Raw genomic sequence first — 26,140 nt, forward strand, 5'->3', positions numbered from 1 at the left:
AAAACTACAGGGAAAGAATGGGGGAAAGGGTAGGAAGAGAAAAATATAAGGGGGGGGGGGGAGGAAGAAAAGAAAAAAGGGAGACAAGAGTAAAAAGTGGGTATGAAAAAGAAAAAAAGAAGAAAAGGAGGATTGAGAATAACAAAGGAAACCAAGCACTAGAAAAGGCTCCATCCACTTACAGCTTGATCTGGGTATCAGAAAAAGAATGAAGTGAGAGAGAAAACAGAAATGTTGGGACAGAAGAGGTGGGGAGAGAGGAGATAAAATTGACACCAGGAAAGGCTTCATTTGCACCAAGGCCTCTTTGTCTTTGAATTAGGGGAAGTTTACATCCAAAATTAACACACCGATGGCCCCCCCCCGCCCCGACTTCCTTCCCTATTCTTCCTATTGCCTTAGAATATGCTCCAAACTTGCTCCCTAAAGTCTGTCCAGGATCAGCTGCCTTGCATCCGGCCTGCTCCACTGACAAGGCCGAGATGCAGTGATCCAGCCTTCATTTCATTTTCTCTGAATACTTCAGCCATCCTTTCCAAGAAAAAAATTTAGCTCTAGAGCAAATATTTACACTCTTTTCCTTCTCTAAACCGTCAGAAATCTATAGGGGAGCTGGTGTTTCATTTTTAAAATTATTCTTCTTAATGGCATTGTCCACCCCCCCTTTTTTTGTCAATTTAGAATGAGAGGACAGAATAATACAGTGCTGCAGGTATATGCTGCTTTTACGACTACGAATTGCCCTCCCCACCAAAGGGAATTACTAACCCAATCATTTGGAAACAGAGAAGCTGGATCTAGGTATAAAATAAAATCAGTATTTCAAAAATACTTTTTTTCTTTTTAAGTATGATCATTCTTGAATTGCTTATTTGGTGCAAAATACGTCTCCCCATTGGAGAAAGTCCAGGGACCTTAAAGGGCCCTCTGAGAGGACAGACCGCGAGCGTCTCCTCACGCTGGGGTGAGCTTGGGCCGCCGCCGCCGCCGGAGTCACGAAGCCAGACGCCGCGCGTCTCCGCCCAGGACTCGGGAGACTGCAGCAGCGCGGCCGCGGCCCCGGCGGCTCCTGGAGGCGGGGCAGAGGCACGACTCCCGCAGACACGTGACCTCCTTCCAGCCGCCGCTTCCCGCGACCCAGATCCGTCCCCGGAACCCGCGTTCGGCGGGGCGGGCCGGGGGACACGTAGCGACGGCCCCAAGTGCCTGCTGCGCCCAGGTTCGCATGCATTCGGCGTACTTCTCGCCTTGGTTCACGTGCCAGTGGCAGTAATGACTATTTCGGGGATCACCCAGGAGAATGCAGACAGGAAAGACTTTTGGTTTGTTATCTATGTAGATAGATAGATAGATAGATAGATAGATAGATAGATAGATAGATAGATAGGAGAGAGATTAATATATATTCTCCCTATCCCCTCCTGGCAGACCCAGTGGGGGCAATGGGCCCGGAGACCTGGGAATCCCGCAGGACGCGCTTTCCCTCGGTCTCCGATGTCCCTTGCGGCCCGCTGCGCCAGGCACCAGGGGCAGTGCGCAACTGCGGGCACCTCCCGGTAACTCTCACTAGCAGTGAGTCATGCTCCGGGGATGGCTCTGGGGAAAGGTAGCCCGGTTCGAGGTGGCCTGTGCTTCCCCCGAGCGGGGCACCGAGGCTGCAGGGCAAGCGCGCGCACGCGCACACGCGCGCGCGGGTTCCCCGTGCAGTGATGTGGCAGCAGCGGCAGGTCGGATCACGTTGCTGGCCCTGTGCTGGTACCCGTTTGAGACAGGATTAAGGAGGGAGGCTTTGGAGGTACCAGCGGTAGTAAACGTGGGCTCTGCACACTCCCGGCGTCTCTTATCACAAGAAGGGGGAGGGGCGGGAAAGTGCGCAGCGCTACCCGAGGCGCAGAGGGGCGGCGGGGCTTAGCGGGCGATTGGTAATGCTGCATTGCTTTTTCGCGGGAGCCCCTCTCTTGCCACACCATCCTATTCCCCCCCCTCCCCGCCGCGTTCCTGAGGGAGCTCCTGAGGACCCAAACGTCGTCATCTGTGGCTGTGATTAGTGGCACCGCAATTCCGGCTGCTGCGGGAAGTTTGGACACTGTGGGGCAGAAAGACACTTGGATTGCGACATTCTGACCCAGTGGCTACATTTTCACTTATCTTACATCTCTCGGGGAGCAGATTTCATGTTGTCCCTTTTGGGGGCAACCTCCAATCAGGTCTAGGGGTCCCCCCAGGCCACTGAGCGTAAGCAAACAAGTCTCCAAATTGTCCTTCGGGACTGAAGTTGACCCATCGCGAATTCTCTTTCTCTTTCCTTTCTCTGGTCCAAACCAACAGCACAGTCTGTGGAAAAGTAAAAAGCCACGTTCACGTTCCCATCCGTAAGGACAGGCGGATTGAGGGAGTCGCACTTCCCCGCGGAGGAAGCCCAGGCTGCCCCGCACCCCCGGGCGCCCCCTCCCACTCCCCCAGCTGACTGCGCTGCCTTGGGGAAGCTTAATAGCCTGGCTGAAGTTGTTTTTCCTTTCCGGTGGCCCTGATCAGGTGTCCCCGCCCCCTCCCGCCGTCCGCCTTCCCTAGCAGCCTTCTCCTGACGCCCCCTCCCGGCCCGGCCCCTCCTCCCCCGCCCCCCTCCGGGCTGGACCGCGGATGGTACGTTCCGCACGTGAGCTGGGTGCTGGTCTGGCCGGCGACGCGCGTGCCCTGTGGCCAAACACTGCCCGGAGTGAGAGCAAACTACCAGCGCAGTGGAGCCAGCGCGAGTGTGCGTGCGTGTGTGTGCGTGTGTGTGCGAGAGAGCGAGCGCGGAGGGAGGGGGGGGACCAACTGCTTCACACTTTCAACACTGCACTGAAGAGGGAGAGAGAGAGAAAGACTGGAGACGTACAGATTCCCCCCAGGATCTCCCAGGGCTACCGTCCCACCGATTATAGAACAGAACCCCAAAAATCGAAACAGAGGAAACGGACAGCGATTGAACATGGACGAAGGAATTCCTCATTTGCAAGAAAGACAGTTACTGGAACATAGAGATTTTATAGGGTAAGGTGCACGCACCCTTGCAAATATCTGTCTAGGCTTCAGTTTGATTTTTTTTTTTTTTCTTCTCCAGAAAGTGGTATGGAGCGGGGAGGGCAGAGCCCCTCTCGGAATGGGTTCCTGATGCTGATTTCTGTTTTGCAGACTGGATTATTCCTCTTTGTATATGTGTAAGCCCAAAAGGAGCATGAAGCGAGACGATAGCAAGGTAAGTGTAAGTTTCCGACGTTCCTCTTAACCTGCCTGGATAGTTAATTAGGGCCATTGATTTAACAGGGAAGTCTGCCCGCAAATATATTACAGATCTTGAGCTTCCCCAACTGAATTTTAAGTGGTTTGCTGGATACTCTCAGGGGGAGTTTAAACATCATACCTGAATCTAAATTGCATTTCAGAACAGTCCAGAGGAAAGAGGTTTCTTGGGCATAGTTTCTCACATAGTATGTTTTGGGGGGAGGATGGCAGGGTATTGTTATATCCAGTGAATGAATGTTTAGTTTATTGTTTTCTCTCTTCCATGACTCTCATGTATTAAGGATACCTACAAATTACCGCACAGATTAATAGAAAAGAAAAGAAGAGACCGAATTAATGAATGCATTGCTCAGCTGAAAGACTTACTGCCTGAACATCTAAAGTTGACAGTAAGATGCACATTTTTATTCTTTGCTGCTCTCCAAGGGTGTGTTAATAGCCTGGTACTAGTCCCAGGGTTATAAGAATAAAATGTAAATATCACATGCCTTACAACTTGTGCTATAGTGGAGAGTTTCCTGCAAACTCAAGAGTAGGTGTTCACAACTGAAGGCAAGAAATCATTTATAACCTGTATTGTTGAAGCTCAAGAAGTATAGGAATGGTACTTCTTTCAAAGTGCTTGCTTAAGTTGCTGTGCTGAATGGAAAGCCAGTCATGCCAAATGTGTGTTTTTAAGTAACCAAGTGCCCCCGTCTCTTTTGCACCACTGCAGACTCTGGGGCATCTGGAGAAAGCGGTAGTCTTGGAATTGACTTTGAAACACTTAAAAGCTTTAACAGCCTTAACAGAGCAGCAGCATCAGAAGATAATTGCTTTACAGAATGGTAAGTCAGTTCAGGGAGGCAAACCCACCCTGATAAACCGGGCAGCCCACAGAGAAGCAATGTTAGGACTCTTTCCCCCACCCCCACCTCACCTCCTTCTTGGCCCCACGGGTTCACTCTCTTTTGTTAAATTGCTTATACTTTCCCTTCACTGGAAAGTACCCACTTCCCGAAGCATCCTAGAGGCTTTCATTAGAACTCGAAGGAATCAGATTTTTATTTAAAGTGGCGATTGCGCCCTCTCCACTTTGGTTTTTCAGCTGCAAGTAGAGCGCCCCCCTGCTCCTCACCCCCGCCACCCCGCACTCCTCCCACCTCTCTGCAACCGGTGGATTATATCATAGGAATACACAGGAAAAACTGGGATCACTTTAGTCAGTGCAGGGCCCACGTGATAAGCAGATGTTTCAACGTCGGTATTTTTCTTCTTGCCTCCATTCCTCTGTTCCCCACCCCTCTACCCCTTCCTCATCCTAGGGGAGCGATCTTTGAAATCGCCCATTCAGTCCGACTTGGATGCGTTCCACTCGGGATTTCAAACATGCGCCAAAGAAGTCTTGCAATACCTCGCCCGGTTTGAGAGCTGGACGCCCAGGGAGCCTCGGTGTGTCCAGCTGATCAACCACTTGCACGCCGTGGCCACCCAGTTCTTGCCCACCCCGCAGCTGTTGACTCAACAGGTTCCTCTGAGCAAAGGCACCGGCGCGCCCACCACCGCCCCCGCCGGGTCCGTGGCCGCCGCCTGCCTGGAGCGCGCGGGGCAGAAGCTGGAGCCCCTCGCCCACTGCGTGCCGGTCATCCAGCGGACTCAGCCCAGCGCCGAGCTCGCCGCTGAGAACGACACGGACACGGACAGCGGCTACGGCGGCGAGGCCGAGGCCCGGCCAGACCGCGAGAAAAGCAAAGGCGCGGGGGCGAGCCGCGTCACCATCAAGCAGGAGCCCCCCGGGGAGGACTCGCCGGCGCCCAAGAGGATGAAGCTGGATTCCCGCGGCGGCGGCGGCGGCGGCGGCCCGGGGGGTGGTGCGGCGGCGGCGGCAGCCGCGCTCCTGGGGCCGGACCCGGCCGCCGCGGCCGCACTGCTAAGACCCGACGCCGCCTTGCTCAGCTCGCTGGTGGCGTTCGGCGGAGGCGGGGGCGCGCCCTTCGCGCAGCCGGCGGCTGCTGCAGCCCCCTTCTGCCTGCCCTTCTACTTCCTCTCGCCTTCCGCGGCCGCCGCCTACGTGCAGCCCTTCCTGGACAAGAGCGGCCTGGAGAAGTACCTGTACCCGGCGGCGGCCGCCGCCCCGTTCCCACTGCTATACCCCGGAATCCCCGCCCCGGCCGCCGCCGCCGCAGCTGCAGCCGCCGCAGCCGCCGCAGCCGCCTTCCCCTGCCTGTCCTCAGTGTTGTCGCCCCCTCCGGAAAAGGCGGCCGCCGCCGCCGCCGCGACCCTCCTGCCGCACGAAGTGGCGTCCCCCGGAGCGCTGCACCCCCCGCATCCGCACGGCCGCACCCACCTGCCCTTCGTCGGCCCCCGTGAGCCCGGGAACCCAGAGAGCTCCGCTCAGGAAGATCACTCGCAGCCAGGAAAGGAAAGCCCCTGATTCCTCGCGCCCCTTTCTTAGAAAGGACCAGAGTTCACGCGGAATAATAATATTAATAAGTTAAACCACCCTTAACGTTTTTAAGGGAGGAAGTGTAATAGATGCACGACAGGCTTTTTTTTTTTTAAGAAAACAACAACACAGGTGTTTTGTGTACAGTTGGAGTTCCTGTTTTGCTCATCCCTCACCAGCCCACCGCCCTCCATACACATCCCTTTCTTCCCCCGCCAGCTGTAAAAGAACCTCTGTGATACTGATTCTTTTTTCTTTGAAGAACTCTCCAGAATAAGTTTTGCCTTCTTTTAGGCCACGCTCCATTGTCTTTTAAAATATAAAACCTAATTCTCGAGGAAGTGAGAAGGGTCTGCTCTACGAGTGAGCTCACTGAACCAGGGTAGGGGAAGGTGGCCGAGGAGGTGATATGCAACCGCAGGAAGCTGTTCTCTGCCTAGGTCTCAAAACTGTCCTGCTCGCTTGAGGAGGCTTTCCACAAACAGAAGGAGGACCTTTTAGAATTCAGTTTACTCTTCAGTATTTTATAATGTTCAGCTTTTTAAAAGGCTATATTTTTCAAAGAGGAAGGGGTGAGCATGCAGTCGCTCACGTTGCAACCAATTCTGAAGTGGTTTGAATGGTATCCCTTAGTAACTTGCACTTGTTTAAAGAGACGTGGAGTTGGGCCACAGTCAGAACGAAGTCAGGGAAGGAGATGGATGAGGAAGGCCAGTCATTCTCAGTACATTTGCTAGCACTTTATTGAGAAATTGACCATGAATCAACTCATCTTAACTTCATATATGTATGTATATACACATACATATATATATATATATATATACTGAGTGCATCTGTTCTCACCCTGTCATTACTTAATCCATCATGTTCCTAGGTTTGTATAATCTTGCTGTTAAAAAACAAAAAGAATGTGCACTGAACTTAAAAAGCAAAAATAAGTCCAAACTGATTTATCCTATATTCTGTTTCATCACAAAAGTGGAGGAAAGCATTAAACTGGTCAGTTTTGATTGGAAATGCTGTAAAGATGTGGAATGAAGCCCTGTGAGGCCTTCCTATCTCCAAGTCTATGTATTTTCTGGAGACCAAACCAGATACCAGATAATCACAAAGAAAGCTTTTTTAATAAGGCTTAAACCAAGACCTTGTCTAGATATTTTTAGTTTGTTGCCAAGGTAGCACTGTGAGAAATCTCACTTGAATGTTATGTAAGGGGTGAGACACAACAGTCTGACTATGAGTGAAAAAAATATCTGGGTCTTTTAGTCAGTTTGGTGCATTTGCTGCTGCTGTTGCTACTGTTTGCCTCAAACGCTGTGTTTAAACAACGTTATACTCTTAGCCTACAAGGTGGCTCTTATGTACATAGTTGTTAATACATCCAATTAATGATGTCTGACATGCTATTTTTGTAGGGAGAAAATATGTGCTAATGATATTTTCAGTTAAAATATCTTTTGGGGAGGATTTGCTGAAAAGTTGCACTTTTGTTACAATGCTTATGCTTGGTACAAGCTTATGCTGTCTTAAATTATTAAAAAAATAAATAAATACTGTCTGCAAGAAACCAGCTGGTTTAGAAAAGTTTAGTATGTAAAGATAAACTAGAAATTATCTTTATATTCTAGTATTTTCAGCACTCCATAAATTCTATTACCTAAAATAAATATTGCAACGCTATTTTGTGATTTTAAAATTCTTACTAAGGAATAAAAACTTTAATACACGTATGCTATGAGATTGTCTAATAATTAAAAAGACATAATTACGCTTGATTAAGTTTTAAGACATCTATGAATATAGGGATGAAAGTCATTTAGATTCTCAGATACACAACTTTATTAAATGTCATGATCTTAATATCACACATTTCCAGTCTCTTGCAAGCCTCTAGCTCTTGGCTGTGTCTTCCTGCTTGTCCCCAATGTGTCTACATGAAAAGTGCAAAAGAAAAATCTAGCAGTCACTTGCCTGGTTTGTTTATGTCAGACCCAATTTGCTAATGTTTTCGTGATTGATGAATTTTTCACTTTTCATCTTTGGCACCAGATAGTCTTTGTTGTATGGTCTGGTGTTTCCCTTTCACTAGGCTCCCTATAAATACACTACCCCTTAAGGGTGATTAATTTCTCAGTATATTTTAGCTCCTTAACCTTTATAAAATAATTATCTTGTGGGACTTTATCATGGAATCCAAAGAACAGAAAAAATCATTTCTGGACTTTTCTCAGGTCTATAATCATAGTTGGGATTTGATAACAATTGTGTGAAAGATTGCCAATGTTTAGTTTCAATTCTATTCTTCACAAACTCCTTGATTTTGAAAGGCGTTGTATTAATAGTCAGAATTTATGAGATGTAGAAAAAGTGCTCCCTCTGCTGACTTGACTGCAACCAAACTGCAAGTCATAGAAAGTGGAGCCTGAAGGAACCTCAGAGATCAGCTGTCCAGCCCCCCTGCATTTTATAATATGAAGGAAATGAAGCCCAGAGATAATCAAATATCTTTGCAAAGTCACAGAGCTACCTGGAGCCAGCACTAGAGGCCAGATCTTTGGTATACCCCAGTCAGTGAACTAGTTTCCACTGCAGCATCTTGAACTAAATAAACCGAATTTGATTGGGCAACATTCATGAAATGTCATGGAACAAAGGAAATACAAATTAACATTAGAAAACCATGTAGGATTTTTGAGCATTGTAATTTACTGAACTTTGGAAAAACATTCTGTTTAAACCAGAATAATGGAAAAAATAGCGTTTTTAATATTTTGAACTACGTGTTAATGTCATATTGTAATAATATTAGTTTCATAACCAAAAAAAGATTTAAAGTAAGTCAAAGGGTAGTAAAATATTTTCACATTTTTATAATTTTGGTGTAATAAAAAAACTTAGGGTTGGACCAGATTTTTTATGTTATATAGTTCAAAATATCTCTAAACTAGCATGGTAATAAGATAAATTCAATGAGGCTAGAATTGCAAAATAATATTGTCTATATTGCATCCTGAAAAATGTTATTTTGGTCATTGTTTTATTTTAATGAACAAAAAGACTGGAGTCATTTTAATTCACTAATGAGGATTCTTTGCCTGCAGCGGCGAAGCTTTAGCCTAAATCCTTGGTAGTATACATGATTTTTCAATATGTGACAAATACAAATCTTGAGTCAATAATGTTTTTATACACATAGTATTGTGCTAATTAATTTTATATACATCTAACACTTAGCAAAGTTTAATTGAACTGATAGTCTCCCCCACCCAAGGGCTAAGCACATTTTAAAGGCACTAGAAACTATATTTTAATAGCTGTTTAAAATATGACTGGAGTTTTAGTTCCTATCAGTGTGAAAACTATTTTTCATCTAGTTCTCTGTTACTGGCTATGAAGGCCATAATTTTTGTAATTGTCCATTACCTGAGATTTGTTGAAAAGTATGTCAAAGGAGCCTCAGGCTGTTCCTGTCTATGTCACAGGGCAATTCTGAACCTCTCCTTGGGAGGTGATGACCAACAGAGAGTTGGAAGACAAGGCTGGGCCACCAAAGGCCTTTTACTGCAGACAAAAGTGAATAGAGCCTTCAGGACTGAAGCCCATTATAATGCCAAAAGCTGGCTGTACTATTGCGATAACAGTGTTTTACTTCAGAGAGCTATCTGATGTTTTTCATTAAACAAAAATTCTTCATCTATTGGTCCTTCAGATCAATATGTTTAGGCCCATTCATAGTTCTGTGTTGTTTTAAATAAATTCAAAGTGGATAGTAGTGCATGCTTAAGTCCAATGTAAGTTGCAGTTTTTCCACAGAATTTAATATGGGATTGACATGGAAAATTATCACATATTTTCTGTGATTAAGATGGGATTTACACTAAAAAACCTGGGCAGCATGTACTTTTTAAAAATGCTCCAGGGATTTCCCGTCGTGGCGCAGTGGTTAACGAATCCGACTAGGAACCATGAGGTTGCGGGTTCGGTCCCTGCCCTTGCTCAGTGGGTTAACGATCCGGCATTGCCGTGAGCTGTGGTGTAGGTTGCAGACGCGGCTCGGATCCCACGTTGCTGTGGCTGTGACGTAGGCCGGTGGCTGCAGCTCCGATTAGACCCCTAGCCTGGGAACCTCCATATGCCGCGGGAGCGGCCCAAGAAATAGCAACAACAACAACAACAACAAAAAGACCAAAAAAAAAGACAAAAAAAATGCTCCAGGAAAGGAGTCAGACATTTGTCTTAAAATTGGGTTAATAAGTGCAAGAACACTTATTCAGTGACTCCATATTGAAAACTCCAAACAAACCTAAAATTAAAGTTTTTTTCAAAGCTGATATTTTAAAATTTTGAATTCAATGATGCCCAACTTATATGTGGCCAGGGAATTATATGTGGCCAGGGAATTATATGTGCCCCAAGAAACAATGGCTGAGAAAACAGAAGCTTCTATGTTTGGAGGCCAATATTGTTTATTTTTTTATTATTTTTTATTTTCTGCTTCAGTTATTTTAGTGAAAAGCTTAGTAAAATATATTACACATGTATAAGAAAAAAAATATTCTATCCATAATTCAGGATCATCATTATAAACACCACTTGGCCCTATGCATGTCATCTTGGAGTATTGACACCTGCACTAAATTCGTTTTGAATTCTTGTATCTGCTTTTTATAGGTTTTTCAGTCTCTTTACTCACAGTCAGGCTGCCAGCTGTCACTTCTTGATGTGTCAGAGTGCCTGCCTCCAAGTCGTATCTAATTTGCTACTTCTGACTTACTGTAGCCTGGGAAACCATTTAACTGAAACCACACCCATTTGAAATGTGCCTCCAATTAGAATAAATAGGTTCTAACAGAGTACCTGAGGGGTACTTCTCTAAATTGCATAAGCTCGTAGAATCAGTGACATGTTTCTCCCCCACCCCAACTTTTTAACTTTCACATTCTCAGCAATGTTCCATATCAGAGCACATATGCAAAAGCCTTCAAATGCTTATATATTTTTGACCATTTTTATTAAAGAAAAAAGTATCTTGCTCATGATTTTATTCCACAGCTAGCGACAAAATAAAGAAATTTCCATGCCAGAAGCAAATTATTTGGTTCAGTGAACACTTCTTTCTCTCAGGTTGAGAGGAATAGGGGACCAAGGGCCTTCAGTGAAAACTAATTCTGTCTTTGAATTCACGGGTGGCCCTGGACCCTGCTTCTGGCATGTAATCACCTCCACCTCTGGGTTTTGGACATCTTGGGCAGCAGGTCCAGCTGAAGCATTCTGGGGAACTGACAGGAAGGATATGCAGGCCCAGATGCTGCCTCTGAATTTAAACACACCCATTGGAGAGACTTCCGAAGAGGTTTCAGACTCTCTGGATTGCAACACACTCCTTTTCTCCTTGAGCCTGCTGAGTCAAGAAATAGTGGGCACGGGGATAAAGGCATTGATTTTGCTTCTACTATACGTGAGGTGCTGTGGTAAGTGCTGGAGAATCAAATACTAATAATCTCTGAGGATATCAAAGTTTATTGGGAGTGACAGACTCACACTAAAAAAAAAAAAAAAAAAAATGACCATGCAACAGAGTAAGTGATGAACGAGGTGATTCCAATACTTGGGGGTGAAGGTTGCTAGCTTCATCTGGGAAGGCCAGAGAAGACCTCAAAAATTAGCTGGGTTTTAAGAATGAAAAAGAGAGTGAGTCCATCTCCAAGGAGAAGGCTCTGGCATTCGCTGGTCCTGTGCTAAGCACCAGGACAGTTTAATCAGTTATGTTTGACTTGAGGTCTGAGCAAGTACTTCCTAAGTTCTCAGTCTTTTTATAACTTGGCTGACATACTGACTCTCACCATCATCTCCTCCTGAGGATCCGGGTCATGAGCTGGGAAGGAGGGGGTCTCATTATTTCCTACTGCAAAGAATACTACTCACAGCATGATAATATCTAATGAAGTAGAAGGGGAAAAAACATTATCTACAAGCAGCTCTGTCTCACCTCATGCAAAAGAAGCTAAAGATGACTTCTTCCCCTTCAAGTAGGGGCATGATGATCCACGTTCTCCCCCTCAGTATCTAAAGGGGGAATGAGAGAGTGCAGCCCTAGAGGGAAACAAGGAATCCTAAGGCCAGTTTTTCAAAATCTGTGGGAGGAAGGTGAAGCAGGCAACTAGTCCAAGGTCACATAGCTCCGTAAGTAGCAGAACCAAGATTGAAACCAGATTTTTTGGTTTTGAGTCCACTGCTCTTTATACTGTTATCCCATAGTCATAGTAATTAGGAGGCAATAGGCTGAGGTTTTGTCACGAAATGAGTTAAGCCAGTCCATCAGAGGTCTTAAGAGGCAGAGTACATGTTTTTGGTAGACAAGGAAAGATTATCAAGGTATAGCCTTTGCAAATTGTGGCACAGAGCATGCAATAACTATGAAGGAGAAATTCTGGAGAAACAATTTTCAACAACCCCTACGAAGAACCACACAGTTTTGCTCTCTACTCAATATGGAGACATCCAGAAATCTGCCCTCCTCCAGAAATGATTTTTTCCGTTCCTTCTTGGTGTAGAAGTCCCCACATGATTGGTGAGCTTTCCTCCTCTGCCCATTCCCTGTGTACCCCGTGATTCCACTGAACTCTAAAGGTGCTCCATGAAAGAAGGGATCAAAGCAAGCCATGAATCTGGACAGAGGGAACCTTTAGAATTGAGGAAGTAGGAACGAGGACGATTTGCTGCAGTTTTTATGAGGTATTTTTAGGGCGTTGTAAGGTTTCAAGTCTTTTACATACGAGTACGCACATGTGCATACATAGAATATCAACTGCCTCAAAGGGAGGTACTGAATATCTGCACACATAATTCTGTAATAAACTTCCCTTTCATATGAGGCTGTACATGTGTAGCAGTGATTCAAAAACTAGTTTTGACAGGGGGACTCAGCCTGGATCCAATTTCTGAAGACCTCAGTTACTTCAGGGTCATCAGAAAATTCCCTCCGACAGGACATTTTATAGACACCGGTTTCTCTTTTCTGTTACCTTAAGGAGGGATTGGTTTTCGAGCATATATTGTGTAAACAAAGCTTATCTGCCTAGCTTTAAAGTAGCTATGTGATCCGCTTGTGACCAACCAGGTAAAGAAACCTATTAAGCCCGCACCCTTGCAGAGCTTTGCCGACACAAGTGGGCGCGTTAAAGATCTATTTCTGAGCTCTGTGCCTGAAACGTACTCAATTAAAAACTGCGGGACCAATTCTAGTTCTGAAATCGCCCTTCCAGCACTGCTTGCTTGGGGGAATTAAAGCAGGAGGGGGGGAAATAATGTCATCAGCCTGGAGATCTTCAAGGAGCTCTAGGATTGGAAAAAGAGAAGCATTCTTAGGTTGCCTAGAGATAAATCTGCCGGTGATATCATTCTCCAGGAGGCCGGCCTCCGCCTCGGTCCCCGCCTGGCTTTCCTTCCTCCCTTCCTCCGTCCCCCCTCCTCCCACGCCCGGGTTCAAAGTACAGCCGAGCCGGGTGAGGAAGCCGGAGCCGGACGCGGCGCTGTCACGTGCGGCCGCACATGCCCCGGCGCACGCTGAGCGGCACGTGAGAGGGGGCGGGGCGGGGGCTGGGAGGCACGGGCTCACCGCCTTCCGCGCGTGCGCCGTAGTCCCCCGCGCCCGCCCGTCCTAGACGCGGGCCCCAGGGAGCTGGTCGGCGGTCGGGTGGTGAGCAGCCGGGCGAGGGCCGAGGGCCTGCAGCCGAGGGGAGGGGCAGGGCGGGCAGGCGGGGGACGGGGACGCGCCCTCCCGACAGCTGCGCCGCGCCCTGCCCCGCCGAGTCCTAGCGGGCCGGCCTTAGGTAGTCATTCCTCCCGAATTAAAGCTGGCTCTGACTCCGGGCTCCTCAAACCTTTCTGACACAGCAGTTTCCGAGCAGCCCTCCTGGCGTGGGTTAGAGGAAGGTCGACAGCCGCCCTGGAGGGCCTTGGGGTTGGAACTTCTGGCCCCGGCCGGCTGCGGCCGGGGGAAGTGACAGGCTGGGGAATGGAAGGGTGACACACTGCGACACACTCAGCGGCTCCGGGGCCCGACCTGGGCACGTAGTGCAGGAGACTCCTCCCCCCCTCCCCCCCGCCTTGGGTGGGGGTAGGAAGAAGTGTGGAAGTACTCGCCGGGTGGAGACATCGCAGCTTTCATTGCTCTCAAGTTTTGCAAAATGAATTCTCACTAAGCAATCTGGGGTTTATTAAATTGTGATAAAATGTATTGGGACTTTACGTGCAAAGTAAAAAGCGATTTTTATGGCATTCATGGATTGTGCGCTGTGTAGTAAAGTGAGAAGTTAATGTAGTCCGGGGCTGAGGGGTGGGTTTTTTTGTTGTTGTTAAAGTTATGTTTTTAAAAAATACTTAGAAACACGTTCTCTTAGGAAAAATGATCAAGTCTCACACTTTCACTTGTTTGAGGTGATCAGTTACTTGATTTTTGTAACACGTCTGGAAACGTGCATGTTTATAAAGGATCTAAAATGAATAATTGTTTTGGAGGAATTTGGATTTCTCTGTTCCCTTTAGATGACCGAGTACACGACGCAGTATTACAAAGGTAAGGAAGCACGAATACCCCCTGCAAATGTGGTTTTGGTCATGTGATGGAAAGCGTTGCCAGTAACATTTGGACAAGTCAGGTGCCAGTATTTGCTAAGACATCTTGGAGTGGTTGTAAACTCTCCAGTGTAAAGGGCACAGCGAGTGCCACCCTGGAGACAGACTGCTGTAAGCTAACAGACATTCACAAAGCACAAAAGGAATTCATTGTTTGTTGTTTGCCTTGTATTGATGTATATGCATAAGGTCTTATGGGTTGAGTTTGAGTAACACTCCCCTATGACCCAGACTGTTTGCACCAGACAGCTTAGTTATTAAAAATACTCTGAAAGTTGAAAAAGCAAAGATAGATTTCAAACATTCGCTCAACAAACATATATTGAGCTCTTATTATGGGCCAGACATGGGGGATACAACAAGTGATTCATACAGACTAATTCATCAGCCGTCGTGGTGCTCAAAACTTCAATAAAGCCTCACAAGTTCTCAGATATTTGCCAACTAGTTATTAATTATGACAACAGCAATCATATCCCTCTGCCCTAAATTTTTTTTTTTTCAGTTTGTTCTTATGAAGATGTCAGAAAAAAAGGCATCAGTTCCCATCCCTTCCTGTCTTCCTCTCTCCCTTCCCTCACCTCTCTGGAGCCATACTAGCCTCCCTGCTGCTCTTCCAACCGGACAAGCTTGATCCTTTCCCAGAATATTTGCACTTGTTTATCCATCTGCTTGTGACATTCAGCCCCCAGATGGGGGATAGCTGATTTCAGTCACACCCCACCTTTTTTTTAGATCTCTGCTCAAATGCCACTTCTTCAGAGAGGCCCTCCCTGAGCAACCCAAAGGCAATATATAAAATGCCACCCATCCATCATTCTTTATTTTCGCTGTTTTTTTTTCCTGTAGCAAGTATCACCCTTAACATCATCTGTGTATACTGATGTATATGAATACACAGACATACAAATAATTTGTTTACTGCTTATCTCTCTTGTTAGGAGGAACAGGGACTTTGTTTTGTTCATTGCTGTTTGTCTAATGCCAAGAATGGTAACTTGCAATAAATAAATATTTATATATTTGCCTTTTAAAAATAAACAGGTATTGATCCTCAATAAATATTTGCTGAATGAATGAATGAACATTCCTGGCAAGCATTTCAGCTTGATTACCTTACCAAAGACAACAGAACACGGCCTCTCAGAGCATCCCCTTCCATGTTTTAACTTCCTCAACACTGGGTAAGCACCTGCTGTGTTCCAGGCACTGTGTAACACAGAGATATCAACAAGGGGTAAGAAGTCAAAGGCAGTTAACATCTGGTACCTGCAAATGGAAAAAGATTCAGAATGATTTGGAAGCTGATTGAATTTTATTGTTGCAATTAAATCATAGATATGGTATTTAAGCATTAATAGAATTCCCATAACAATAGAGTTAATATCAATTTCACCTTAGTCCAAATGATTACAGATTATGTTAAAAGAAATTGTTCACCTAACTGAAATAACTTCTTTGAGAATTAAAATTAGTCTAATAATTTCCTCATCCCCTGAGACAGTAAGAAAAAGCTGCAGTAACCCTGTAGAAGAAGTAAGTTTCCAAAAAGATTGCATCTCAGCTTTCAGATGGCAACTGAACCTGGTTGGAAATGTGTGGGACCCTCTGAATTCAACCCATGATGGAATACACATCTCACTAGGGTTGGAAAGTCCCAGGTGCTTCTGCACTTCACTGGCTCTCCAGATGTGGTAACCCTTATACCTTGGTCAGTGAACTTCTTCAAGGCAAAAGCCTATATCTATTTATCAGTGTATGCTCAGCACCTAGCACAATGCCTGGCACACAGTAAGCACTCAATAAACAACTGTTGAAATCCAAGCTCTGTTCTCTGTTCCCACAATCATTGTCCCAGTTCCAAGCTTTATCATCTCTCACCTGGATTATTGCAAGAACCTGCTCAGTGGCCTTTGTCCAGACTTCCTTTCCCCATACACTGGCCACTCTGCTGGCTCAGTTAGCTTTTTAAACACCAATAGTGCACTAAAGAATAGTCGGGGACAACCCATCACATGAAGGCATGAAAGCTTAAGCTTCCCTCCTAGTTTCACTTCCTTTTACCCTTCTCCCATTGCCCTCAGCCAGATGATGGGTGTCGACAGACTGCCCTAATTGCACTGAACTACATGTTCACTCCTTTGCTTTATGTTCTTAGCCCTTTCTTTAAATCTCCACTTGGCTGTTTCAAATCTCACTCCACAAACGTGTGTGCAAGAAATGATGTCCTTATTTCTCTCATTTAGTCTAACTTCAAGCCACCTCCCCAAGGGCTGATGGGAAATGATTTCAGTCGTGGGCTGTCCCACGTCCACCCTCCTCAGGATTTTGCAAAGACCTGGGGTGCCAGAATAACAGGGAAAGGAGCTCTTCATACTCAGATTGTCAATGGTCAGTGTCTGAGCCTGTCACTTTCTGGGTAGGAGTCTTTACTGAAGGAGAAGAAAAGAAAATGGAAAAATGCAATGAGAACAGACATCGGTAGTGTCTCAGTAAACTACCCTGTCACGCTTGGACTCTTCACATTGTGTTGTAATTAACTGGGTGTGTCTCCCACACCTGGGCACCCACAACACTGCTGCTACTCAGATTGGCACCACCTCCAGCATTGCTTGGCCCTCATTTCTGTGACTATTTACATGGTGTTAGTTCTTTCTGCGGTTTCTTCTCCCAGACCTCTCTCCCACTTACTTTAAGACCTCTGCTTATCTCCTCCATTTCAGGAAAACCCCTACTTCATCAGGAGAATTCAAAACATTGGGCATCACCTCCCTAACTCTCAGCCCTTCCTACCTGCCTCCTCCCACACCCTGGCTTCCCTTCCCACTGTTGCCGAGGGAAAAGTGGCCCTCCATTGGTGCCACTGATAATCGATGGAAATCCACCGTCCTGTCTGCGCAGTGAGTCTGGATCTCTGTTGACGAGTCCTGTTCATCATTCACCATTGTATTCCTGGAGTCCAGTACCCTGCCAGGGATAGGAAAGACACCCAGTAAACACTTATAGAATAAATGCCTTTTTAAATCTGAGGGCTGTACCACAGTTCCTAAAAAATTGTCTAGAGACATAAGACACCTGTTGATATGTGATGCTTTGTGGGTTATTGACACAGAGAGTTTCCCCCTGACTCTGAGTGTGGGCTAAATTTGGAGGAGATAATCCAGGAGGGAATGTAGCTGGCAGCCTATGGAGTTCCTCCTGGGTCAGGTCGGTGCCATCCAGCTGTGAGTTTGCCGTTTTAATACCTCCTATTTGTCTTCTCTGATTACTGCTGGTGAGGCTGGCCTCTGGCACTTGCTGAGGGGAGCAATGGGGAAGCCTCCACGTCCAAGGTGTCATGTTGCTCTCTGCCCCCTCAGGTTCCACCTGAGGACACTGCTCCTGCATTAGCAGACTGTCCCTTGGGGAAAGACAGTAAACACCAAGCTTTCTTACTCCTTGTATGTTTTGAGATGTTTTTCTATTCTCCTTAACTCATAAACTTTGAAAAAAATTTTTGGTATTTTAAAGTCGCTGTAAATTAGCTAATTATATTTATCTTTAATCCTACTCTCATATTCTATTTTCTGTCTTCCTTATTATCATGTTCACCTTCAACCTGTTCTTATTTGCGTTTCATCTGTTTAAAATTATTTCATAAATAACGTCATTCTTATTTTTATTTTGACAAGCTATTTTAACCTGCTGGTTTCCTTTTACATTTTATTTTCTTGTCCTCATCTTTATTCAGCTTATTTAATAGTCCATGTTGTCGTTCTGCCTTATGAGTCTTTATAATTCTGGTTGAAAAATTTCCCTGACTCTTCCTTTAAGATTTTCTTATTTCCCAATTTTCAGCTTTTAATTGGTTTTAAGTCTTTCAGAATCTTTTGGCATCACATTTTAGTCTTTATTCTCTTTTCCCTTCCTTTTTGGTACAATACCTTGTCTACGTTTTCTCGTTTATCATCTGTCCAACATGGAAAATAAGAAAACTTCTCTGCCCCTGCCTCTCTTTCTGACAATCATTACTGTAAATACACCATTTTTTGGCATTAATTGCTTTTTGACACAGCACTCTGTGCAAGCGTTATTTTCATATCATATATGTTTAAACCTATGTTTTTTGATTGTTTTAATTAATTTTTTTTTTTTTTGGTTGCAAGGAACAAACTCCTTCCAATTACCTCCATTTGTGGGCATTTGATTGTAAGACTAATGTGCACAAGAGGAAACAGGCATCTCAGCCACTGTGGAGGCCGGGCATCATGCCAGTCCTATGGGGCGTCCTCAGAAAGCTGGAACTGTTTGGCTTTGGTTACCAGAACAGCACCACCACCCACAAGTTCAGAAACAAACGAAATATCAGTGTGGGAATCTTCTTCTATTCTTTGTTAATTCCTCCAGCCTAACTAAATGAATTTCAAAGAAGAGAATCAGATGGACATCCAGGAAGAAGAAACAAGCCACCCCAAAGGGGAAAAAGAGGTAAAAGTTCGGGTAGTTCCAGATTCCTCCATAGCAATATTCACTGCAAAAGACAGAGTGCCCAGAGGTGTGGTACATGAACCAGCAGCCTTGGGATTACTTGGGAGCTTATTAGGAATGCAGGATTTCAGTTGCCATTCCATAGCTGCCATTGAATCAGGATCTGCAGTTGACCAGATTTTCAAGATAATTCATAGGCTACTTCTTTGAACTCTGCTTGCAACTCTCCTTGGCCTCCCCCACCACCCCTACCCCCCCAAGAAAGCCTGTTGCTGTAATTACTTTGAGATTGGAGATATTTAAATATATGCAAATTTGAACCACTTGAGTTTTTTAAAACCAAAACAAAATGAAAACAAAAACAAATCACTGTTGCGTAGATCATGCTCTCAGAAAACTTGTTTGAATTGGTCCAGGAGGATGGCCAGAAGATAGTTGTTTTTCAGAAGCTCCCAAGGTCATTCCTCATGCAGCTAAGGTTGAGAATCACTAAACCAAGGGAAACCAAATCCATGAACCCTTCTTGAAAAAAATTACTGAAAAATGGACACCAGGTAACAAATGAATCAAAATAAAGAGTTCAGGAATGAAGGGGCTGCAGTGAGATAATTATTGAATTAAATAACAAATAAATTACTTGGAATTTTTGTTAAAGAGTATAATAATTGGAGTTCTAGAAGACAAACATGCTATTGCGTACCCCCTTAAATTTCCACTTATGTTGGAGCTCTCTTGTGATGCAGGGGGTTTACGATCTGGCATTGTTACTGCAGCGGCTCTGGTTCTTGCATTCTGATTCTGGTTCTGATTCCTGGCCCAGGTACCTCTACATGCCTCTGGTGTGGAAGAAAAAATGTTTTCTACTTCTGTTTGGTGCACTTTCTCACCAAATCCACTATGTTCTGGGTTTTCTATCATTTATTCTCAGGGGTTCACATAAGTGACTACTGTTCCTTTTGTCATCTCATCCCTGGCAGGCTCGTCTTCAGCTGGAGACTTGACAGTGAAAATGGTACTCACCTTGCCAGTCTGCTCTGGGTTTCTAAAAGAGAGACAGAGGTGTGGAATAGAAGACCAGGGGAAGCCTTGTGATACTGGACCAGAATTAGAGGTATTAGTATGATGATATTTATATAAACTGCACAGCTCCTGCCTGTTGGGGGCCCTGACTTGAAGACTCCAGCTGCCCCCACCTCTGATCTCCTCCTCCTTAGCTCAGAGGGACTGCCGTTCTCTGCTTGGATTCCAGATTGCTACACTGCAGTCAGGAAATTTTCCCCAGGCAGAGAGCCAGGATGTCATGAGGCTCACCTCTTAGGTTTCCCTGCCTTCTGGGATTGATTGCAGGCTTGCGTTGCTTACTCTGTAATGTGTTGCTGCTTCTCCGATGTCTGAAAACACTTGCCTTAGACATTCTCTATAGTTTTATAGTTAAGAGTACCAGATCCTCCATTATAGACAAAAGCAGAAATGCTGAGCTATATATTTGATAACAGTGTTACACTAATGTTAAAGGCCCTGAAATTGATCATCACAGCGTGGTTATAAAAGAACTCCTTATTCTTAGGATATACATGCCAGAGGACTTGAGGTAAAGTTGTCTACAACTTACTCTGAAATGGTTTGGTCAAAATAATAATATTGCTACGTTGCAAATAGTAATATTACATAGATTTGTAGAGAGAGCAAGAGAGAGATTGATAAAATATGTATGAAAAATACTGTTGGGGCAAGTCTAGATGAAGCATCACACTATTTTTGTTAACTTTTGTAGATGTTTGAAACGTTTTTACAAGAAATAATAAACAAAACATTTCCTTGAGTAGAGACTGGGCTTAGAAATCACATCCGAAGTTAGTATGGAAAGAAAAAATAGTAATATACTGAAGAAACCTGGCAACACCTCCTTAACTAATTTGTCAAGATTAACATCACCAGTTGTAAGGCATGTTGATGCCATGTACACTGCTGATAGTAGGTGATGAGCAGATTTTCTTACTCAAAATGTATATATAACCTAAATTAAAAACTAATGGGGATCCTTAAATACCCTTTTCCTTAAATACCTTTTCAAATTGGGTAAATATTAGTCATTTCATTTATGTCTACCTAATTTAAGTAGCCTCTGTCTCTAGAGATATGATGGTGATATGTGTGTATTTATCAACTTTATTCTAATTTTAAAAAAAATTCTGTGGGAGTTCCCTTCATGGCTCAGGGGTTAACGATCCCGACTAGGATCTATAAGGGTGCGGGTTCAATCCCTGGCCTCAGTCAGTGGATTAAGGACCCGGTGTTGCTGTGAGCTGTGGTGTATATAGGTTGCAGACACGGCTCAGATCCTTAGTTGCTATGGCTGTGGTGTAGGCCAGCAGCTGCAGCTCTGATTCGACCCCTAGCCTGAGAACCTCATGTGCCATGGGTGCAGCCCTAAAAAGCATAAATAAATAAATAAATAAATAAATAAATTCTATTGATGCTGACTTACAATGTTGTGTTAATTTCTGCTATACAACAATGTGACAAAGTGATTCAGTTATACACATATTCATTCCCATATACATTATCACAGAATATTGAGTAGATTTCCCTGTGCTTTATAGCAGGTCCCCATTGACCATCCATTCCATATACGGTAGTGTGCGTATGCCAATCCCAAACTCCCAATCCATCCCTTCCAACTTTATTCTAATTTTAGAGTCTAGAGAAATTCATGACATTGAGAAAGTAGATGCTCAGGCCACTGGCCCCCATTACCCAGCCCCATTCACCAGAGTGATAGTTTGGATCACCCTCACTGTAAGGCTCCTTTACCTGCTGGTGAAGGTCCATTATCGTACAGCTGACCTGGATGGAATGCAGGTTGCCCAGTTGCAAGGAACTGATTATCTGGCTGATGAGCTGGCTTGCCACAGTTCTGGACACTTTGAAGGTCAGTGTGGCTCTATTCCTTTATAACCCAGTAAATCCTCTGACCACCTGCCTATGGAGACTGGGATTGCTTTCTTGGGAAGTTGGTTGTGGTAAGAACCCTGATATGCTGGTCTTCCTCACAGGGGTTGGCATCAACCTGCAAGACAGATAGAATTTCAACATTCAACTTCCCTCCCCATATTTATGGCTTTAGTCATTTTTTTTCTTTATGGCTATTGGGGAATATATATTTTGGCAGAGGTAAATGTGTATTACCTGTCTTTATACCTGCCAATCTCCACAGCATCATTACCAAGCATCAAAGGCCATATATCAGGAATCTTTTTCCTTCGGTTTGATCTAGGTTTACAGTAGGCTGTGTTTTTCTCAAACATTGATAGTTTCTGCCCAAAGCACACATGGTTGGTTTGGAGTATTGCACCCCTTTCCTCTCACGGTGGGAGAATTATGTGCTCTCTGGCTCATACAGAGAACAAAGTAATCGAACCAGTGTAGGACAAAAATAATGTCTCCTAAATTCTAATTTCGAAATTTCCCTGAATGTCTTCACTTAGAATACTTCTGATGTGTTTCCCTTTCTTGTTTCCGCTTGTGAAATTTTATTGACCATATTGACAACAAGAGTGGGCTCTTGGGTTTTGGCTAATAGTTAATCTGGATGTCCCTGCTACCTAGCACCATGCCTAGCATTCAGTAAATATATTTTATTTATTTATTTTTTTTTTTAGTGTCACTCCCCGACACATGAAAGTTCCCAGGCGAGGGGTCGAATTGGAGCTGTAGCCACTGGCCTATACCACAGCCACACCAACCTGGCCATGTCTGCGACCTGCACCACAGCCCACAGTAACACTAAATCCTTTAACCCACTGAGGGAGGCCAGGTATTGAACCCATGTCTTCATGGATACTAGTCGAGTTTGTTACTGCTGAGCCACGGTGGGAATTCCTCAGTAAATATTTTTAGAATTAATTTGTTCAACCCTCCATTCATTCCCTCATAAGATGAATGGCCCCTCTAAATTTTAAATTTCTCTTATACTGGAAATAGGTAAAATTTGGTGGTATTGACAATATATATGTAGTTGAGAAAAGCATCGCATTACCTTTTACTTCATGGGTTGAAAATATTTTTGAAGGAGTTTTATGTTGTAAGACTACTATACTCTTCATTTATTATGAATTGATAATAAATTAATTAGGGAATGTTAAATTAATTCTACAGTTGAGCCTAAAGGGATAAACATTTTATCATTTTCTGTAGCTGAAAAAAAATAGTTTTCTAGATGAATATACTCAGTACCCAGTAGGGAGAAAAATGTGAAATGGATAGGAGCTAACCGATCCCGGTAGCTCTCTTTTTCCTATAGATGCTAAGGTCCCTATGATGTACACATCACCCAGCTCACAAAACGTCCTGGTGACACCTGCCAGTGTTACGAGGCTCAAGACCAGCTAGGTGGAACCAGCAGAGACTGCTACAGGTTGTCTCTTTTCTTGTGCTGGATGATCTCCTATCGATCCAGCTACCTTGCCTTCACCAGGTCTTTTGAAATCCATAGTAAGCAGCAGGTTATTAGATCAAAGTAGTGGAGTGAGTCTGAAAACGGCATTTTCCCTCAAATTCAAAGCTTTTTGTCCTCAGGGGGGATGGAAGATTCTCATCTGTGATCTCCTTCTGCATCTTAGCATCTTGGGCAGACAGTACTTGCTTTTAACCCTGGAAGGATTTCCATGTGGAGTGGAGTATTCCTGACATGTTACTTGAAGCATATTGCTTCCATGTTCTCCCATGTTCGACTCCAATAAAGTAGGTATTCCCAGGTTATACAAATCCCAGATCTATATCACCTAGAGAAAAGTAATGTATCTTGAATGTACAAACGCAGTAATCAGGATACAGGTTATCATCAGATTCATGTAAAGGCATTGTCTGGACAGGCAAAGCAAAGGCAAAAATAGGCTAAGGCTTGACCTCAGAACTCTGTTCCCTTAAGCTGGGTGCTCAAAAGAGCTTACCTAGTTCCCTTTGGGCCTTCCTATTGTATATTCTTCTGAGAATCAAAAGGCCTGGAGTGCAAATTCTGGCTCCACTACTTAATTGCATAAACTTGGAAAAACCACTGACACCTCTTGCTCTCTGTTTCCTTATCTGTGTAAGGAGGGGGGGATGGTATAATGTCCACGAGTGTTTGGAGCTTCGTGAATATTCAAATGCTGAACAAATAATTGTAGTTGGTTCTTGGGAGACAGTCTAGCATGGAGGTCAAGAGCGTGGAATCTGAAATGAGACTGCCTGGTGTGAGCCTCAGTCACCAGCTTTATTACCTTAGGTGTTACTTCTCTAAATCTATGTTTCCTTCCCTGTAAAGAGGATGATTTTAATAAGACAAAATAGCTATAAGGATTAAATGACATCATCTAAAACCTCTTGTATCTGCATATCCTTCTGGGGGGATTTCTGGGGCCATGCAATACTGTGGAAGCCTCAGCAGGAAGGAAGATGGATGTAGCTTCTGGGCTGATGCACCTGCCTGCCCCAGCTGCGTTAGTCCCTTTCTGAGGCCACGGAGCTGCACAGGGTTCTGCAGTATCTCTACACAGTGTATTCTATGTCAGCAACCCCGATGAGGTGCAGTGGGCCTGCCCTTCCTGCTCCCCAGACTCTGACCAACCTCCAGCCGCTTGATAGGTTGTAAAACTAGTTTTCTTGGTGTCTTGCCATCTAATCAGTTCTCACGTGAGTGTTTTTCTGGGTCAGAGGATCATGGGTTCTTGGGTTCACTGTGGTCAGAGTCTACTGCCACCTAACAGGAAGTTGCTTCACTAACGAGATAATTCAGTATTTCTTCAGGAACTTGCAGGCCGCTGCTGGGCAACAAACTCCAATATCTGAAATCTATAGATCTTCCAGTTTTTCTAACTAGCACAATTGAATACTGCTTAGTCAGGAACATCTGAAGAGTCCCAGGCTATCAAACACCTTTAATTACGTTCATGCTGATTGGCATTTCCTATCTGGGGCCCTGAACAGCCAAGCAAGTCAAGTGAATCTAGTCAGGGCAAAACAGCTCTTCCTGAGCTAGGCAATTTTTCCCACCAACAGCCTCCCTGTTTCTGGTGCGGAAAAGAGATATGACAATGGCTCTTCGCCATGTGCCTCTGACTGTATATGCTGGGCACTGGGTTAAGCGCATAACATATTGATTTATTAAATTTATCGGGTGGGTGTTACCATGTAAGGAAACCCAGGCACTGAAAGATTAAGCAACTTGCTCCTGGTCACACAGCCACTCTTCCCTAAGCTGTTTGGCCATTTGTTAGTCCATACCTGATTTTAGCAACCAGTGGGGGATTAAAAAAAAAAATCTTCATAATAACAGTTAATTTATCTCTAATAATTGTAGAGGACTATTTCTATCACTAAATTTACCTTAAAGCATTTGATTCCAAACAGCCATATAAAAGAATTTTAGGCGTTCCCATTTGTGGCTCAGCAGTAACGAACCCAACTAGTATCTATGAGGACATGGGTTCGATCCCTGGCCTCGCTCAGTGGGTTAAAGGATTTGGCGTTGCTGTGAGCTGTGTTGTAGGTCGAAGACGTGGCTCAGATCCTGTGTTACTGTGGCTGTGGTGTAGACCAGCAGCTCCAGCTCCTATTTGACCCCTAGCCTAGAAACTTCGTATGCAGTGGGCTTGGCCCTAAAAAGACCAAAAAAAAAAGAAGAAGAAGAAATTTAAAAACTAGACTAATTTCATAGTCATGTAATTCTGACTCAAAGAAAATGTATATTTGTGTCAAAATAGAGTATCACGATTTTATTAATATTTCAAGAGAATTTTTTTCCTTAAAATTTGCTTTATCCCCCTAATGTGAAATCTTATTAAAGTTTTACCTTTATTTTTTTCTTGTGTATCTACTCTGATTTTTGTTTATTGGGACCTAACCTATGTAATATGGATAGGATACAAATTAAATGCTTCCAAAATATCCAGATAAAAATTTCACCCAGTCAATTGCTTTGTCACCTCTAGTAATATCCTTGTAAATCCACACTTTTTGTTTTCATTTGTTTTTCTAGAAAGAAATTTTCTTCAGAGTAGCAAAGATTTTGTTGTTAATTAGACATTATTTGTTTAAAGCAAAACATCCTATACCTAGTAGATACTTAGTAATGTTTAATGAATGAAATTAATTACTATGTACTTTTGACAATTCTATATTTATAGCTATATCATGTAAGAATGCTCAGTTTACAACTGTCTGTTTAAAAATTATTACTCAATAAAAATTTGTTCATGGGCCAGCTACTAACCATTTCTTGTTACTGACTATACCCTCTGGGCAAAGATCAGGGGTGTGGTGGGGAGGCAGGGAGGGATGGTG

General features: G+C 44.3%; 1 protein-coding gene and 2 long non-coding RNA genes across 5 annotated transcripts; 2 read left to right on the plus strand and 1 right to left on the minus strand.

Moving 5' to 3' along the window:
- Positions 1-2,043: 2,043 nt before the first annotated feature.
- Positions 2,044-5,729, minus strand: LOC125131143 (uncharacterized). Its single transcript, XR_007135857.1, has 2 exons — positions 5,612-5,729; positions 2,044-2,334 (listed from the first exon to the last, which is right to left on the minus strand). It is a non-coding gene; the product is annotated as an uncharacterized LOC125131143 (long non-coding RNA).
- On the plus strand, positions 2,592-9,410 carry BHLHE41 (basic helix-loop-helix family member e41). The gene is made up of 5 exons (XM_047787352.1): positions 2,592-3,033; positions 3,175-3,238; positions 3,567-3,674; positions 4,001-4,112; positions 4,590-9,410. The coding sequence occupies exons 1-5, from the start codon at positions 2,972-2,974 to the stop codon at positions 5,696-5,698; spliced, it is 1,455 nt and encodes a 484-aa protein (XP_047643308.1). The 5' UTR covers positions 2,592-2,971; the 3' UTR covers positions 5,699-9,410.
- A 3,838-nt stretch (positions 9,411-13,248) lies between these two features.
- On the plus strand, positions 13,249-20,639 carry LOC125131145 (uncharacterized). Of its 3 annotated transcripts, none has more exons than XR_007135861.1 (6): positions 13,249-13,412; positions 14,261-14,291; positions 15,395-15,534; positions 17,074-17,250; positions 18,496-18,817; positions 19,795-20,639. It is a non-coding gene; the product is annotated as an uncharacterized LOC125131145 (long non-coding RNA). The 3 variants fall into 3 exon arrangements; XR_007135860.1 differs by lacking the exon at positions 13,249-13,412 and adding an exon at positions 15,915-16,061 and having other exon boundaries at positions 13,432-14,291; XR_007135859.1 differs by lacking the exon at positions 13,249-13,412 and having other exon boundaries at positions 13,432-14,291.
- The last annotated feature ends 5,501 nt before the right edge of the window (positions 20,640-26,140 follow it).

This window comes from Phacochoerus africanus, chromosome 7 (genome assembly GCF_016906955.1).
Source record: "Phacochoerus africanus isolate WHEZ1 chromosome 7, ROS_Pafr_v1, whole genome shotgun sequence".
NCBI classification, from domain to species: Eukaryota; Metazoa; Chordata; class Mammalia; order Artiodactyla; family Suidae; genus Phacochoerus; species Phacochoerus africanus.